The 17,436-nt window shown below is 40.1% G+C and overlaps 1 protein-coding gene across 6 annotated transcripts in view; it reads right to left on the reverse strand.

Annotated features, from left to right (window-relative positions):
* Positions 1-14,469: 14,469 nt before the first annotated feature.
* AHI1 (Abelson helper integration site 1) overlaps positions 14,470-17,436 on the reverse strand; it is a 204,110-nt gene continuing 201,143 nt past the window's right edge. For 4 of the 6 annotated variants that reach the window (XM_042987191.1, XM_042987186.1, XM_042987187.1 and 1 more), the window contains one exon: positions 14,470-14,708. In XM_042987191.1, coding sequence (XP_042843125.1) covers positions 14,673-14,708 — 36 coding nt within the window. In that variant the 3' untranslated portion in view covers positions 14,470-14,672. The remainder of the gene's footprint in view (positions 14,709-17,436) is intronic. The other 2 variants (XM_042987189.1, XM_042987190.1) reach the window with 2 other exon arrangements.

A 17,436-nucleotide genomic window follows, 5' to 3' on the forward strand; every position in this document is an offset into this window, starting at 1 on the left:
CTCCTGCTACTTTTCTAGGGGAGAATGGGCATCTCGACAACATACCCATTGTCTGAGCTGCGCTTTGCTCGACTAGTCTTTCAGGGCAAGGGAGGAAAAAAAAAAAGCCCCAAAACTTTGATCCCTGGGGAGGCGAAGCGGAAGTTGATCTTCACCATTAAATTTTTTTATAGATAGCAAAGTCCATGCTTCCACCTGCATCCAAAGCACAGAGGCAGCTGGCAGAACAAAGCACCAGAGAAAAATAGCTGACCAGAATCTCTTAAATTGCCCATGTACAGGTGCAGCTTGTTTTTCATCTCGGTGGCAGTCACTAGTGATTGACAATGTTTTACTCAGAGGACTTAACCCTTTTTTCTCCTACATGAACCAGAGTCAAGGACCATGGTTTAGAAAATAACTCCTACCCTGCCGTCCGTTCGAAAGAAATCCAACCGAAATGGATGGCAACGTTACTTCAAACCAGTGTTCCCTTCAGGGAAGGAAGGAACTAAACACTTTTAGACAAAAGTTTTGGAAAATTATCGCTAGGCCTCTCCAGCTTTGTTGCCAGGGCTGAGGTACTCCTTTTGTGCTGACAGACACCCAGATAGAGGTGGATGCTTTTCCGGAATGGGAGTGATGTCATGCGTCGGATTCTCTAGGTGTGTCATATGTCTTGTACCTGACCTAGAGAACCAATTCCTGTTTGCCCTCAACTTTTTTCCTTCACCATCAAACGAGCTGTCTTAGAGGGTAAGCGGCAGAGAGGAGACACGGGCATGCAGCCTAGTTTTCAAACTTCCCAAGATGGCGAACGGGACAGCCTTGCCTCGCTGGTGTTGAGCTGGTTTGTTTCTTTCCCCCATGACAGCTCCCACCGCATCTCACATGGGGTTACTTTTCATAGTTGTGCACAAGGACGTTAGCCATTTGGGGAGTCCCCTTGGAGGAGCTGAATTTGTGTAGAGTCCAGACAGATAGGTCATCTGCATAATGGCAGTCTTCGGAGCTTTCGTGGGGGATGAACTGAGGGATCACAGAGGGACGAGGGCAATTTTTAACAAACACATGAACAAACATTGTGAGGGTGGCATGAATAGCTCTCAGAACCTCCACAAGAGTTGAACATTTGGAACAAGGCCAAGTGCAAAGGAGGAATTATCTCCTAAATCGTGAGCCCTCCTAGTGAGAAGAAAAGTTTGTTACTGCTGATTACAAGTTCTCCTGAGCTCCCACCCGGGAGCAGAGTCCTGAGCCAAGGATGTTAATGAAGACACAGTATTGTGGGTCAGAGGGCTTCACGTTCTGGTAGGTGTATTATAAATCATTTCCTCTCAGCACCAGAGACGTCACAGACGAACATTTTTAAATAATTTAAATGCCCGGAATGCACCATGGTATGAGCACAGAGCATGACTTCCTTAACCCTCACAGCCATGGAGAGATGGTTTGACTTCTGAATGGAAAAAATGACATGCAGATAACTCTGACACTTCAAGAGTCTTAGCAAATTTCCAGCTGTCACACACGCCCAAGAAGCTTCCTAGTCTGGGTCTTTGGCCTCGACATGGGCTTGGAAATGAGTCCATGCTAGGTTCAGGGCATCTGTCCAGATGTTCAGGTCTCCACACTCAAACCAGTTAATCTGGAAGTAAAATAATCAAAGGAACTCTGTGGCCTGGAAACCAATCTCCCTCATTCATATAGCAAAACTTTTGTATGAGTCTTGGTATGGTCCTGTGACCAAAAGCTATTGAATTGTAAAATTGTGAATTTCCAATAATTGTTTTGGTCTTAAACATGGATAGCAGCTGCTAGTGATTGTGCATGAAATAAAATACCCAGATTATGCAGAAATTACAGCCTCAGCTCCATGGTGATAATCTAATGAGGCAAAAGCTTGGATGTATGTCAACTTAATCAGAACAATAGGTGCTGTCAACCAGACAGAGATACTGTAGGAAGTAATGTCTCAGAAATAACACGGTCTGGAGTTCGGCGGCAAAACTCTTCTCCCTGGGAGTTTCTAGCAGGCGTCTGGAATATGTTTTTCCTTCAGCCCAATTCACAGAATCTTCTGTGGGAGCGGTGAGAACAAATCCTAAATTCTGCTTCAATATTTACCCCTTGTATTTGGACTTATGTCACCACGAGAGTGGAAGCAGAAAACTCACAGGCCCGGATCGACCCATGGGGCAGCTGAGCGCCCAGGATTTTCTTGTGGTTTTGGTCTCTCCATGAGGGAGATACTCTTAAATCACCATACTCATTCTAACAGATTTTCGAACCAGGGGTTATATAGAATGCTCTAGACTTTGGATATTCTTGGCCTTGGGAAAATGATTTTTTTTTTTTTTAAGTTTGTAAAGGTAATTACCATTATTTACAGTTCTGAGGGCAAAGCCCCACCCTGGGCTTTGGGCCAGGGGATCTCAGGCTGGAGTGTGGTGAGGTGAGCCAACTCTGAGACAAAAGCACAATTATGCTCACATAAAAACCAACACTGGTGGTAGTGGGATGAAGGAAACACCCACGCAAGGGGGAGGGGTGTGTAGGGAGGGGCTTCCTTTGAAGTTTTGCATAAATCTTGTAAAGTTTTCCCCCCCATCGTGCTGGGAATGAAGAGCCCGAGTCTTTATCCTGGGTCTCTTATTAAGCTGTGCCATAAGGAAATGGACTTCCTTCTTATTTGATTTGCCAATTTTTAAAACTGAACTTTAAATAAAAGAATTTTAGAAGAATTAAGAAAACGGGAAGTGTTGTGTAAGGTGTTATGGAGTTTCTTCATTTCTTGGCAGAAAGGAACTCAACTAAAACACCCAAAGTGGACATCTTTCTTTTTTAAGCCCTCTTCATGTTGTAGGTAGTTCCCTGACCCTCCTTTCTGATTCACATCCGTTTTCCACTTAGGAAAGTCTTAAAGCTGTGGGGTTAGAAAAAGTGTTGCCACGGTATGTCTGGTTCTCCTAGTCAGAAAATAATTAGCTAATACATAACTACTTGCACACGTTACTTTCTTGTGAACTATGCCATCCGCCATCTTTTTCTTCCTGCCAGGTGATTATTGGAGCTAATGTTACGAACCCGTGGCCAGAAAGTTGTAATGGAAGTGTTGACGCGCCCTGAGATCCATGGGGGCTACAGGGTAACTAGCCATGAGCAGCGAGTGGCAGGGAGAATCGGAACCCAACGAGCAGGCACCCCCAACCTGGCCGAGAGTGGATGAGTGCCCTGGTTCCCAAAGGGCTGGCCCCATGGATTGTCCATGGCACAGTTCACGAGAAAAACCATAGGAAGTTGGATTTTCCCTTTCAGTCCCGAAGGAAAATACCCTTTGGGAACCGGTGTTAGACACATCAAGTCCTCTGGCTGTGACCTCGGTGAAGCCAAGGCTGAACGTATTTTGGGAAATCAGCCTGCCCCTCGCTGCTGCACACCTGACAGAACCCGAGCGATCAGTTCTGGGCACCCAGCTCTTTACTGCCCCGCAGCAAAGACGAAAGGGGAATTACAGGCGGGCTGGACTTGAAACACTGCTGACACCCCACCTGAATTTTCAGGTGCCCCAGGGAGTCCTTTCAACCACCTGGAATGGAGGCTGGTTCAAGGTACAGATGCAATATGTGTTTGTCTTGCTTTTGTTTGCACCTGAATACAAGTACCAGCTGGAAGCCAGAAGGTGTGGAGTATTGCAAACAATTTTGACTGTAAATAAAGAGAATGTAAGAGTTTAAAAAGAAATTGCTGTGAGCTGCGTCCTGGGGGGGGGGGGGATAGAGAAAGAGAAAGAGAGGGAGAAAGAGGGAGAGAGAGAAAGAAGGGGGAGGTAGAGAGAGGGGAGTAGAGAGGAGGAAAGGGAGAATAAATAAATTTGCTAAAGGAAATAGAAAAATCCACAGGAATTTGTAATGGTGTGACAGTGCTGCATATTTTCTATGATATGGTAATATCCCTACCTACAATTTGTCCTCAAATTACCGATGTATAGAAAATAAGACTTTGGACCTGTGATCTGCCTTGCTCAGTACTGAATGTGTCTACTATGTGCCTGGCCCTGAGGTAAAGCCCTGGAATCACTGATGAAAAGATAGTTCATGCTACACTCAGACAGCAAGTTCACACGTACAGTGAGAGTGCTGCATGGCAGAGGCGTCCCAGGGACCATGAGAACGGAATGGGCCATCCGTGGCTCCCTAGGATAGTGAAGGGAGACTGGAGAGGGGACGCATCGAGAAGGGATATCATACACAAACCTCTTCTTTCACCAAAAGACATAATTCCCACAAGGGTGTGAAATGTATTCGTGGTAGTCTTTGATCAGTCATTCCTTTTGGACTGGGATAATGTCTGTAGCATATGGAATTTGGAAATACAGCATTTTACTTAAATGCTAAAAGTTGACGTGAGCATTTCCAGGGCAATATGCAACACCGAGACTCTTTTTGACCAACCCATTTTGTTGAAGATTGTTCTGCAAAAGGCATTAGAAATTCGGAAATTATTAAATGTTTAACTTTCTTATCTAATCCTTATACCCTAGTTTACAAGCTGTGTGATCTGAGATACACAGCTTTACCTTTCTGAGCTGTAGGGTTTTTGTTCTGTTTTAAATGGGAGTAATAATACCTACCTTTTAAGTTTATTTTTTTGAATCAATTGAGATAATGCATACAAGGAATCCTGTGCCTAGCCTGTGCTCAACAAATAGTAACTATAGTTAAAATTAGTCTGTAATAATGTATAATTATAATAAACTTTTCCTTTTCCTGCTAAATTATGACTGTGCATAGGACAGAGTGAATAGGAATAATGACAATTATTTTGTGAAATTAGTGGCTACAGCCTACTAAAATGGTTAAATTTTTCAGTGAAATAATCCAGTAGTGCTGATGAGTAATTTATTTAATAGGATAAATGTCAAAATCACATTTCCCTGGCTGTGTAGACAGAGCGAGTGTCACAGCGAGGTTACCCACAATGGCCCACATTCTCAAGAAGCTGACCAGACTCTTGTTTATACTCAGGAGCAGTTACACTAATCCTGAGGAGAATTAGAAGATCAAAAGTTAAAAGCACATCAAGACTAAAAGTTAAAGGTGTTCAACAGCATCTTTAACATCAGTCACCTAGAAATGAGTGCACAGTGTCATGACCATAAGCAGACCTGCCTTAGCTGGACCCATGCCAAAGGATGTGGCGCCCCAGCCCCCTGCCCCAGTCAGCCAGGTCTGCGTTTGACTTGTGCACCTGTGCCTCAGGGTCTCCATGCAGCTCCTGAGACTTTTTAGGTAAACACTGCCGGGCTGGATACTGGGCTTACTTGTTGAACAAAGGCTTTGTGAAGCTTTCAGGATTTTTTTTTTTTTTTTAGATGATAAAAACATGGGTGATGAAAATGACTGGATTCACTTATAGGCATGAAAATAGATAACATGAAGCCAGGAGTTCTTACGAGGAGTTGCTCAGACTCAGCAACAGTCATAGTGTGGACTTTGGTCTATGAGTCTAGGAATCATTTCTCTCAGAAAACTACTGAAATTTTAAGAAAAGAGTGATCGAGGCATTGGATTCACAGGCAACAGGTTCAGATACACAAATTTTAGAAGACTTTTGAAGTTTTTTTCCCCCTCAGATGAATGGGAATGCAAAATATTATGCAAACCAGTTTTAATCTTCTGTATACTTTGCCTCAGTAAGAAAAATTAAAGACAAAAAAGGGAGGGGTCCCATCCACATTTTAAGATTGTGTTTTTATGTAAATACAGCGTTGCTCAGAATGCACATGTGGCTTGAGTAGAACTCACCTTCTGGACAGGTCCTCCATCTTGGATTCAGATGGCTTTGGAGGCAGACTTAGATGTGATCAGTCATGGTTTTAATGTTTAATGTTGAATTCAGTGAATGCTACTGGCTGATGTCAGGCAGGGAAGAAGAAAAGGGGAGAGTGTGAGAAAGCAAAGAGAGAAGGAGAAAAGATGAAACGCTGCTATGACCACAGAAAGGTATTACAGAAAGACTAATGACATTTTTGTAGATTCCTTCCATAAATTCCCTATCCCTGCTGGGTATTTAGAATTATTACAAAGATTATATTCCACTTGGTGACATCCTGTGATACTGAGCGTAAGCACAGATTTGTAAGAATTATCTCAGTCACACAAGAAATAGGAGAGAATACATTGACCAATAGATTACATATTAATGTTAAATAATACCTTGATTGATAGACTGTCAGTTTCGATGTCGGCTGTTAAGTGTCTTGGTAGACATTATTTTTAGGACGCTATGAGAGCACAGTGAGGAGGTCACTAACCCATTGTTACTAATTGGGAAAGGGATCTTAGTGCATACATTTGAGATGAAACCGGAAGGGCAATATTTAGCAAAGGCATGGCGTGGAAGAGTGTTTTCAGGTTGACAGCACAACCCAAGGGCTTGAAACAGCAATCGTGCTTTGTGGGAAGTACTGGGGTCTTGCCGTAGTGTGAACAGAGGGCACCCATGTAAATCACAAAATGGGATGAGGCAGCAGGGGACAGGTCATGGAGGTCTTTGCTGTCCTCAGCTGCTTGGTCTTTTGAATACCAACAGTTTCTCACTTTTGCTGTCAACTTTGGAAGTCACTGACTTTCATTTGGGTTTGCTGTGATCAGAGCACAGGACTTGATTTATAGGAATTATTCTGAGCAAACAGGAAAAGCTGAATGGGTTTAGTGACAGCGGATGGGGACACCAGTGGAGTTTTGAGCAGGGTGTGACATGCCAGGTTTGCATTTTATAAAAATACTCTGTGGTGCCTCCAAGTTGCTCAGTTGACCTAATGAAGTTCTAGATCAAATGGGGAGTTACTGTCTTTTAACAGAAAGTGTATTTGGTAACTTGAACAATAAGCATTTGGCTTATAAGTCCAATGCACGAAATGATTATTTTATTTGGTTTATGAAAAGGTTTTGGAAAAGGACCCTGGCATTTTCTGTACATTTTCCTCCTCTTTTGACTATAAAACACAATTAAAAAGTATTTTACATGTTTTGGACTGTTATAACTTCATTTTTTAAAATGTTTATTTATGTTGAGAGAGACAGAGAGAGAGAGAGAGAGAGAGCGAGCATGGGAGGAGCAGAGAGAAGTAGAGAGAATCCCAAGCAGACTCCACACTGTCAGCTATCAGGGCAGAGCCACTGCAGGCCCTGAACTCCCGAACCATGAGACCATGACCTGAGCTGAAACCAAGAGCCAGATGCCTAACTGAATGATCCACCCAGGCACCCCTATAACTTCATTTTTAAGTGCTTGCATTTAAAATATATAAATACTGGATGGCAGCAAAAACAAACATCTTACAGCTGACTTCAGAAGGAGATCATTCGATTCCAAAAGACACATCTAAATGAGTCTTATTAATTTATAGGTGCCTCTTCTATAGAAAACATTTCCTGGCTTTCCACATAATTTATTTCCACATATTTCAGATGTCAGTGAGGAGTTTTCCTAGTTGGGAAGAACACAACATTGGGAGAAGGAGAGCTGGACTCTCATCAACAGTTGTTGGGCAAGTCATTTACCTCCCTTGTAATTGGTGTGAAAAATGGAAGAGTCCTGCCTTTTGTGTGTAATGAAGGTTGTTACACAATGAGGCTCAAATTCGGTGATGTTTGTGGAGGTCCTCTAAAAACCACTGTAGGGTGACAACAGCAATAAACACATGACATTTTCAAGGTGAGACATAGAGAAGAGTTGAGGCTCCTGGTTCAACTGTCCATCCAGCTCCTGTCCAATGCTTGACAACCAGACATTCAATCACGGGCTGTCGAATAAGTGAATGTGTGTGTGTGTGCGCACATACACGCACACTTTTAAAAAAATATTAAAAGTGTTAAAACTATTGATGATCCTGAGTTATAAAAATATATTTAGGAAGGTAGTTAATAATCCCAGCTTTTTAATTTTTTAAAATTTTATTTTAGAGAGTGAGCGCGAGCTGGGGAGAGAGGCAAAGAGAAAGGGGTAGTGAGAATCTCAAGCAGTGTGGAGCCTGTTGCAGGGACTTGATTCCAGAATCCTGGGATCACAACCTGATCTGAAATCAAGAGTCAGATGCTCAACTGATTAAGCCACCCAGGCATCCCATCCAGCTTTTGATATATATAAACAGAATTAGTTCTTCTCTGTATCCAGTTGTCAAGATAGAAAACACACACACACACACACACACACACACACACACACACACACACACACACAGACAAAACCTCTCCTCTCATACATGCATAAAAATGTCACTTCTCCACTCTCTCTTACCTATTTCCAACTCTCACTCATTCTAATTCATCACTGTAATAACCTAGTTTTAAGGGAAATTTATCTGAATGTAGACCATGCTCTACATGGGATGGTCACTTTCAGCTGCAGATGAGGTTGAGAAGATTTAGGGCACTTTCAGAATTAGGATTTAGTCATTCAGCTTTAAGTGAAGTAAGAATGTTACCAAGTAGGCAGCAGTAAGAGGAGGGGAATCAGCAGAAGGCAGGGTACTGCCCTTGGTTTCTGTGATTCTGGACAAGTTACCTAACAGGGGTGTGTAAAAGAAAGGTCTTTGTTTTATTTTTTGGACACATACTGTCCATCCCATTTCCAAAATTTTACATAGTAGAGCTCTGAAGGGAGCTTTTCAGGGGTTGGGGGGGGGGGCAGAAGGGTGCAAAAGCTTTCCTACATTCCCTCTTGTTCACCTTCCCTCAGATTATTCTGTTTGGGGGAATGCATGGTTTGTTGTTGTTTTTAAACTTAAGCCCAAGCAACAAACTTCTCAGGCTCTCTGAGATAGGATCCATTTTCAGTAGTAAGGACCAAGAGAAAGGCAAGAACTAGAGAAAATACAAGGAGCATAATGTTTGGTGACTGGGCTGGAACCACAACCTTTGCCTGGCTTCTCACCTGTTTCCCTTGAGCAGCTTCCATTTTACCTTCTACCACCTGGGACCTATCACCTCTGAGATTTCCAGATTCAAGGAAGACCTCCTTGGGACCTCTTGTTTGTGATCGGAGGAACTCTGACCTTGTAAAAAACATGGACGAGGAAGGTTGTGGACATGGAATCAATGTAGATTTATTTTTTAGACGTGGTGTCTCTCTACTCCTCCAGTAAGGAGGAGCCTTATTTACTAAGATCCACTCTTAACATCAACCACTATAACACCTTTATCAAATGACACATCAAGTAAAGACGGATAGTTCTTTCACACTGATAGGAACTGCCAAACAACTCACTGCTTTTTAAAAGATTTTATACATAATTTTTATTACCTTTTTAAAAAGTAAACTCTACACCCAATGGGGGGCTTGAACTCACGACCCTGAGATCAAGAGTCACATGCTCTACTGATTGAGCCAGCCAGGCAATCCCAGAACTCACTGTTTTATAGGAAAATCTATTTTGGCAAAACCCCCCACAAAACCATTATTACATTATTTTCTTTCTCTGGATTGGAGGGGGGATTGGAGCAGGAATAATGTCTGAATTTATCTGTGCTCTAAGTTTACAAAATGGTGGGATTGTGGCTTTCAGAAATGGAGGACACCCAGATGGAAGAAGTGGTCTTGTGTCTTTTCAGGAAGAGGATGTGTCCCAGAGACTACCAAGAGGGAAGTGACCTTCAAACCTCCCAGGAGAGAAACCCATCATAACCAGCAGCAGGCACCCATGCACGGGAAGGGCTGACCAGACTGTACAGTCTCCTACCCAGGGCCATTCATCTTCAGGAAAAAGACCACAAAATGCAGAGAACAGACTAAACTCATTATCTCAGCCCAGGATCTGTTCTATATTCTAGATGTTCTTCTATTTTGAAATTCAAAATTGACAAGTCTGTCCTTGGCTATAGGGCATCCTAAATACAATAGTACTATATTCATGTTTGAAAGAAAAATCTACCTTCACTTTATGTGGCTGCAGGATCTCCAACAACTATGGTATAACAGTCTGTCGCAAGTGTATTGGATGTTTCAGTTTGCCAGACCTGTCATGATAAATTAATTACAGGATGTTGCAGAAATGGCAAAGCTCCAGCAGCATCTTGCATGGTTTAATATAGCCCCATTTCCCCATTTCAATGTATTTGTGGTTAGATAAATCCTCAGAAATTTACAGCTGCTATAGACGAGTTTATTATGTACTCTGCCTGCACACATGATAAGTATAATAAGAATTTGATGTTCTTAAAGTACATAGATTTTACTGACATTTCTTTACCACCATGGAAATATTTAGTTGCTAAAAGTAGCATCTGCGGATACTTCTGAACATTAACTTCAGCAGAACAGGCAGGGATGGTTAAAAACATTACTATGCTTAACCAAACCTTCCATTTACTTTAAATTGAAGAACTGCAGCTCAGAAAAAATTACATGGGGCATTTATATAAAATGGCCCTGTGAGCAAATTTAATAGAAAAAAAAAAGTTAACTACTGATTGTCAGTTGAAAACACTTTAAAAACTGAACTGAAGCTACCACACTTTTCTCCAGGGAACCTTCCTTTTGTCTCATGACTGCTTTTCTCAAGCTTCAGTTAGTTTTTGCTCTGGCAGCAGTTATTTTCCTCACCTTCTTGCTCTTTCCTCCTTTTGTACTTTATCTCTTCCTTATCTTCAATTGAGCAAATCATTTCCATTCTATTCCAAGCGATTTTAAATGATTGACAATACAGAAGTTTACTTATATAAACACTGTACAAGCAAACCATTCCTACATTTTCTTCCACCATATTCTTTCACAATTCTTGACAAGGATCAAATGATGAATGAAGGAAAACTGAACTGGAAGTAGTTAAATTAGATTGTTCACTCAATACTTGTAGAAATGACACTGCAGTATACATATTTGGGCCATTTTGACATCGGTGACAGAGGTGGGACGTGTATTGTGGTTATATATGCACTTATGACCCTCCCTCCACTTTTTAGATTGAAAACAGGAATTAAAATTGTAGATTCTTAGCAGTCTTAGCCTCCCTCGTTGAGATAACACAAATAATTCGTCCATAATCAGAATGAGTTTCAGGTGTCAGAGAGCAACTTTAGAAAACAGTGTGCTGAGAACATATGCTTGATGTAGATTTGAAGAAGATCATTAGAAAAAAAGCATTCTTTGTGTTTACAAAACAAATGTTTTTATGCTATCCAGTTCCCGCCTTAACTTAAAGTATTTCCTATTCACTTTAATAATTGGAGCAGAAGGGTATGATGAATGAAGCGCCTCATTATGAAGTTTGCTTTCTGGGTCTCTACAGAGAGTAGCTGTCTGCTTCTGCCTAGTTGGTCCATTGTTAACCCTAAATGATGCTGACATCAATTCTCCTGCAGATAATTGGGTCCATCCATAGATTGAGTTCTCCAGTCAACAGAGCCTTTTGATTGACATGACTCTTGATGTTTTTATTATCTTTTATATGACTGGAATGGAGCCTTTCTGTTTCTTGAATAATATCTTACTGTACATGTATTAGTTTGATTCCACAGAATCTTTCTTAAGAAAATATAAGAACTGTAGTATGGAGTAAAGATTTATCAAAATAATTATGGGATAAACAAAGTTATCAGCTAAAAATTTTTTGTTAACTCAGACATATTTTATTTTATTTTTTTGGGTGTCTGTTGCATTAAAGACATATTAGATGCTTCTAGTCTGAGTGTGGTTGTGGGTACATCCAAACTGCTTCTTTCTTCTAGCTTGTGCTGGAGTCTCCAATAATAAGCATTTACTGGCATTTACTCTATACAGCAACTGAGATCCAGCCCTTCCGAGACCTCCCAGTGGAGTCTGACAATCTCCATTTACAACTAGTGCTGACGTCACTGGTCACGTGCACTTGGACAAATTACTTAACCTTCAAAATCTTGGTTTTCTTATTTGTAGGGCAGGTAATAGTCTACCTACCTCATTGGTTTGATATGAAGAGTAAATGAGATCATATACATAAGGTGAAGATTTGGGGAATATTTTCTGTTCATGAGTTCAATGAAGCAGAAATCAACAAATACATAGCTTAAAAAAGTCGGACTGTTGAAAAATGTTCTCATAATTTACTTAACAGATACGGCTCTTCGATGGAAATCATTTAAATACATGTAAAAGTGTAAAGTCTTGGGGCACCTGGCTGGCTCAGTCGGTAGAGCACGTGACTCTTGATCTTGGAGTTGTAAGTTGGAGCCCCATGTTGGATGCAGAGATTGCTTAAAAATAAAATCCGTAAAAAAAAAGTTGAAGGTCTTGAATTCAAAGGTCCTAGAACTCTAACTCTCAAAAATATTTGTGAGTTAAATATACAATTAAAGTGACATGTCATATAAAGCTATGACATGGTAAATTATTTCCCAGATATACTCTTGTTGAGCTTCCTAAAGTGAAAACGTCTTTTTGCAATAAGACTTCCCTGTAACTTAAAACTAAAATTAAGGTCAAGTATTTGCTTTTCTGGAAAGAAGCCTTACATAAGGTTTTAAAAGTACCAAGTATTAGTCACTTAAAAACACTGATTTCATTTAAAATGTGCATTTTAAACATTTATTTGCATCATGGTGTAAAATATTTCATGTCTTAAACCTTTAAAAACTTGACTGTTGTACTAGCTTTGCAAATCTTATCCACTCAATAGTTTTGATATTGAAGAAAGTTTAATGTTCAAGATAGAGTAGAATCAATTGGGAAATAAATTTGTAAGGACGGCTTAAAAGTATTATTTAGATCTAGAGAAAGATAGTGTCAAAATGTTACTTGTTTGGAGAAAAGAGACTTCATAAAATGGGACACAATTCAATGATTTCAGAATGAAGATAAACAAAGAAAACTCATTTGTTACTAAGAAAATGTGCAGTATTAGAATCTTCAAATAGATTCTTGTGTCCGATTCCTTTACTTGACTATAATTTGGACTTCTATTTGGAGGGCACTTTTATGATCGCCCCCACCCCATCTCATGTTTGAGAGAATGGTAAAGATGTTTTATTAATCTATTTGTGGACATAACTGGAGTCTCATTTGTCAACAGCACAAAAGAGAGAAGGACTGGGCTTTGAGTAAAACCAACTTTTCCTGGTTTTGCCTCAATTGTTATTTTTGTCTTCAGTAGTTGCGATATAAAAATAACCCTTTATTTTTCATATGAACATTGAGATCTCAGCAGATGTTTAGCTCCCTTGACATATTTCATTTGTCTTGATTTAAAATCTTTCTGCAACTTGTTGAAATTCTTTGTGATTAAAACTGAAATCAGAGAATCAGTACGCATCTCAAAACAATGCGCTGAAACTGCAGAGATGCATATTTTTATTTTTTAATTATCAAGTGCATTCACAAGTCAGAAAGAACAAGCTTCTACAAGGGTGACTCAAGCTGCTTGGGCCGGGCTGTACGTGAAGGCACAGATGTGTGCACTCAGGACACTGGGGGCTCTGTGCCACCCGAACAGACTTCTGTGCTGATCGCTGAGGGCTTTGGCTGGCCTTGATGCCACTCACCACCTTCAAAAATGCTCCCCCCTTTTAAGTTCTACACAGCAGGGGAATGTTTACCAATTTTCATGCCTCAACAACATGTGCAGGCATAAGAGCCACATACATTTTTACTAGAAGATATTTTATATTGGGTATACATCTGGGCAAAATTTACACCTCAATGCTCAACACTGTTTTTCTCACTTCTTACTTTAATGGAATCAATTGTCTAATTTGGTAAATAAGTTTTCTGGGTTTTATTAGTTTTGACCTGTGTGGGATTACATATTTACTGACAGACTTATAATCACATAGTTGAGAAAGGAGAAGAGTCAAGAAAAAAACCCAAAGAAATGAACTTTTCTATTATAACATCACACTTTATATAGTCACACACACACACACACACACACAAAAAATATATATATATATATAGTCACATGGTGATGATACCATTGTTCTGGAACTCAAGAAATAAATAATGCAATGTAATAATTTAAGAATAAATGTTAAGACTAAAATAAATATTAAACAACGTTAAGTCTACAAATTACTTATATGCTTAAATATGAAATGCTCTTTTTAAAAAGTAATTTGAAACACTGCTGCCAAAAGCCATTTTTAGTTTGTATGTATCAAGTTACATGTATGAGTCATTCAAAACTAACAAATTTGTTCCCTTTTAATGTCTTTCTTACTGGGACCATTTTGAATACACATTCTGAAGCTGCTTCCCTCTTAAATAAAGTTAAATTTCAAAAGCATATATTTCATAATCTGAACATAACATCACACATACAATCACAATACAGATGTAAGAATATTAAATGACTGCTTGATGGACATCCTGACAGTGCAAACACTTTTCCTTCATCTCGGCTGAGTGGCAATTATGTTTTTTTCTTTATTGGTTTTCCAACGGTGGTAATGTAATTCTGATGCAATAACTAACACACATAAGGACCAATACTCGGATCAACAACAGTCACAATGATTTAAAATAATTAAGGTCAAAAGGCCCCATTTATTTTTCTACTCATATCTCGCTTCTGATTTTTCTAGATTCTTTCATAAGGACAAGGAGTAGTGGGGCCTTACTTTCTTCCTTAGTATCTGGAAGTTCTTCACTCTGAAGAGAAATTCCATTTGGTTTAATTTGTCATTTCATTTCTGTGTATTTGGTTGTCTCTTCATTCTTCAACTCTTTACTAGGAGAAAAGTACACAAAATGTACTAAATGAACTTAGACAATGTCTTTTGGCCACAACCAAATCTCGGTGTGCCCTGGCAACAACGTGGGTAATAAGCACATTGCGTAACACACACACACACACACACACACACACACACACACACACACACCCAAGAAAGACCAAAGTACTAATCCCCTATCTCCTAATGTGCTTCTCGAACACACTGCTAACACTTTTGGCACCGTTAGTGGTTGTGTAAGGCCTGCTCCAGCACTGACAAGTGAAAAAGAAGCACACTTCTCAAATACAGACCCTAAGCACTCCAAACCTGGAGTAACTTCCAGAAATTAAGAGCAGGCAATCAGAATTCGGAAAGCTCTTCATTCATTGGAGGAAAAAATGTCATGGATGATGCTCCAAGGTTAGTAAATGGGAAGGATATAGACCATCTTATTAAATAGCATTCTTTCATTTAGTCAATGATTAGGTCTATTTTCACAAAGTGGGTTAACTATTACATTATTTCGCATAAAACCAAAAAATGGTGTGGGTCATTTTTAACAAAGGTAGTGATGGTTAATTATGCATTTAGATGCAGCTTTGAAATAAATCAAATTATGTCACTAATGAAAATCAAGAACCAATACGTGGATGAAACAAGGACCTTCTTAGAGAACATGCAGGAAGGACACAAAAACTAGGGGGAGATAAGCTAGTCGTGTTGAACCGGACACCCTTTACTGCAATTATTCATGTGCCAGTGGTGAGTATTTGAAAGTAGATAAACATGTTGCTGTCCTTCCTCTGAGCAGAAAGTGCTTCATGCTTGATTGCTCTCAGAAGGCAGATGCCGCCTGAGAGTGATGGCAATGTGGCTAAGGTGGCGATCAATTCTACCAAGCGCTCCTGGGAAAAGTAGAGGCTAGGTCATTGTGGCACGAAAGGGCACGGTAACCATTTCCTAAGCCCCTTCCCTGGTAGCACAGGAGGCTTAGGCAACATCTGTGCTTTTAGGGGCAGGCTCAATCTTAAATAAATAAACTATCTTTTTTGCTATCTTTTTTTGATGAAAGACATTTACACACGAGGGGAAAGAAAATCCTTTGTCAGTCCGTTTCCGGACTTCAAATCTGTTCAGCAGAGCTAGCACAGATAAGGTGGCATTAAATGTACAAGTCCAAAAATGTTCCAAGTGAGGCTCACGAAAGCAACTGAAGTAGAGTGTAAAAGGGTACAGAGGTGGTGTGCCAAGGTACAATCTCACTTGGGGCCAGAAAAGGGTGTCATTCATTCTGTCCCTGTGTGTATACATGGGAAGCACACAAAACTTGTCCCAAATTAGGGCCCAGGGCCCAACAAAAATGGAAAAGAAAGTAGTAAAGGCTCAAATGGATGCTGGGCACCAGGGCCTGAGAAACCCTATAAACATCTGCAAGGGGCCATGAGGAAGGTAAAAGCATCTTAGAAGAATAACGAGGCAAAACAGAGTCAGAGGAGGAGTTTATAAAAGTGGTAACAAAAACAAAGAAGAAAAACAGAAAAGGGAAGGGAGAGAAGAGCAGCTGGAAGTGAGTGGGCTGCATCCTGCACGTGCAGAGGATGTAGGACAAGTGACATTCATCAGGTGGAGATGGCACAATGAGAAGTAAACAGAGAAGCCAGAGGACCCTCCGGAGAGGGAACCCTCCAGAGACACAGTGAAGCAGGCCGTGCAGATAACGTCTTTAAGAGAAGTGAACCAGGCTAAGTGGGGTGCAATGCATCTTAACTCATTTATTCCTCATAATAATCCTTGACGTAGGTATTGTCCCTACTTACAGATGAGAGAACTGAAGAACAAAGAGCGAAAGAAGCTTGCCTAAAGTCATGTACAGCAAAAGTAGCCAAATGGGACATGAAGCCAGGTAATATGGTTCCGAACTCAAGCGTTCTTCATCCCGAGTTGTCAGCACAGAGCCCGAAGCAGGGCTCGAACTCACAAACTGCGAGTTCATGACCTAAGCCGAAGTCAGACGCTTAACCAACTAACCCTGCGTGAAAATCTAATTAACTGTCGTCGTCGTCGTCGTCATCATCATCATCATCATCATCATCGCTTAAGTATTCACTGTGTAGAACATTATGTGCAACACTTGTATGGAAGTGGACAGACTATATAGGCAGTGCTATGTAATAAAATTAATAATGTGTTAGTTTTATTCCTATTTAAAACTCCGTTTTCAAACAATTATATTACAGTACAGCATGCTTCTCTCTCTCTCTCCTAATCAGAGAAACTGCATATCAGCCTTTCATCACACGAGTTGTTTTTAAAAAAAATGTAACAGTGTTTCCAATTGGTATAAGGAAGAGAACTACAGTACTATAGGCCATAACAACTCATTCATTACTGTATAGGCCAGGTGACTGTGAAGCAATTACAATGATTACACTAGGCTACCATAAAGTAATCATATTGCTGCATCTGTTATCAATGCATGAATGTTTTACGTTTAAATAAATATGGATTTTTACATTACCTTTTCATTTTTGATGTCAGTATTAGTAATACATACTACACCTACAGTGTTTTATATCATATGAGACAATAATGATGTAGGTACAGACAGATGATTCATCTCGTAAACACGATGTGAACTTACGATACTGATTAGTACAGTAATATAAATGTATTTTCTCTTCTGTATGATTTTCTTAGTAACGTTTTTGTTTCTCCAGCTTACTTTATTGTAAGAGAACACTATGTGATACATGTAACATACAAAATA

The sequence above is a fragment of the Panthera tigris genome, chromosome B2 (assembly GCF_018350195.1).
Source record: "Panthera tigris isolate Pti1 chromosome B2, P.tigris_Pti1_mat1.1, whole genome shotgun sequence".
NCBI lineage: Eukaryota > Metazoa > Chordata > Mammalia > Carnivora > Felidae > Panthera > Panthera tigris.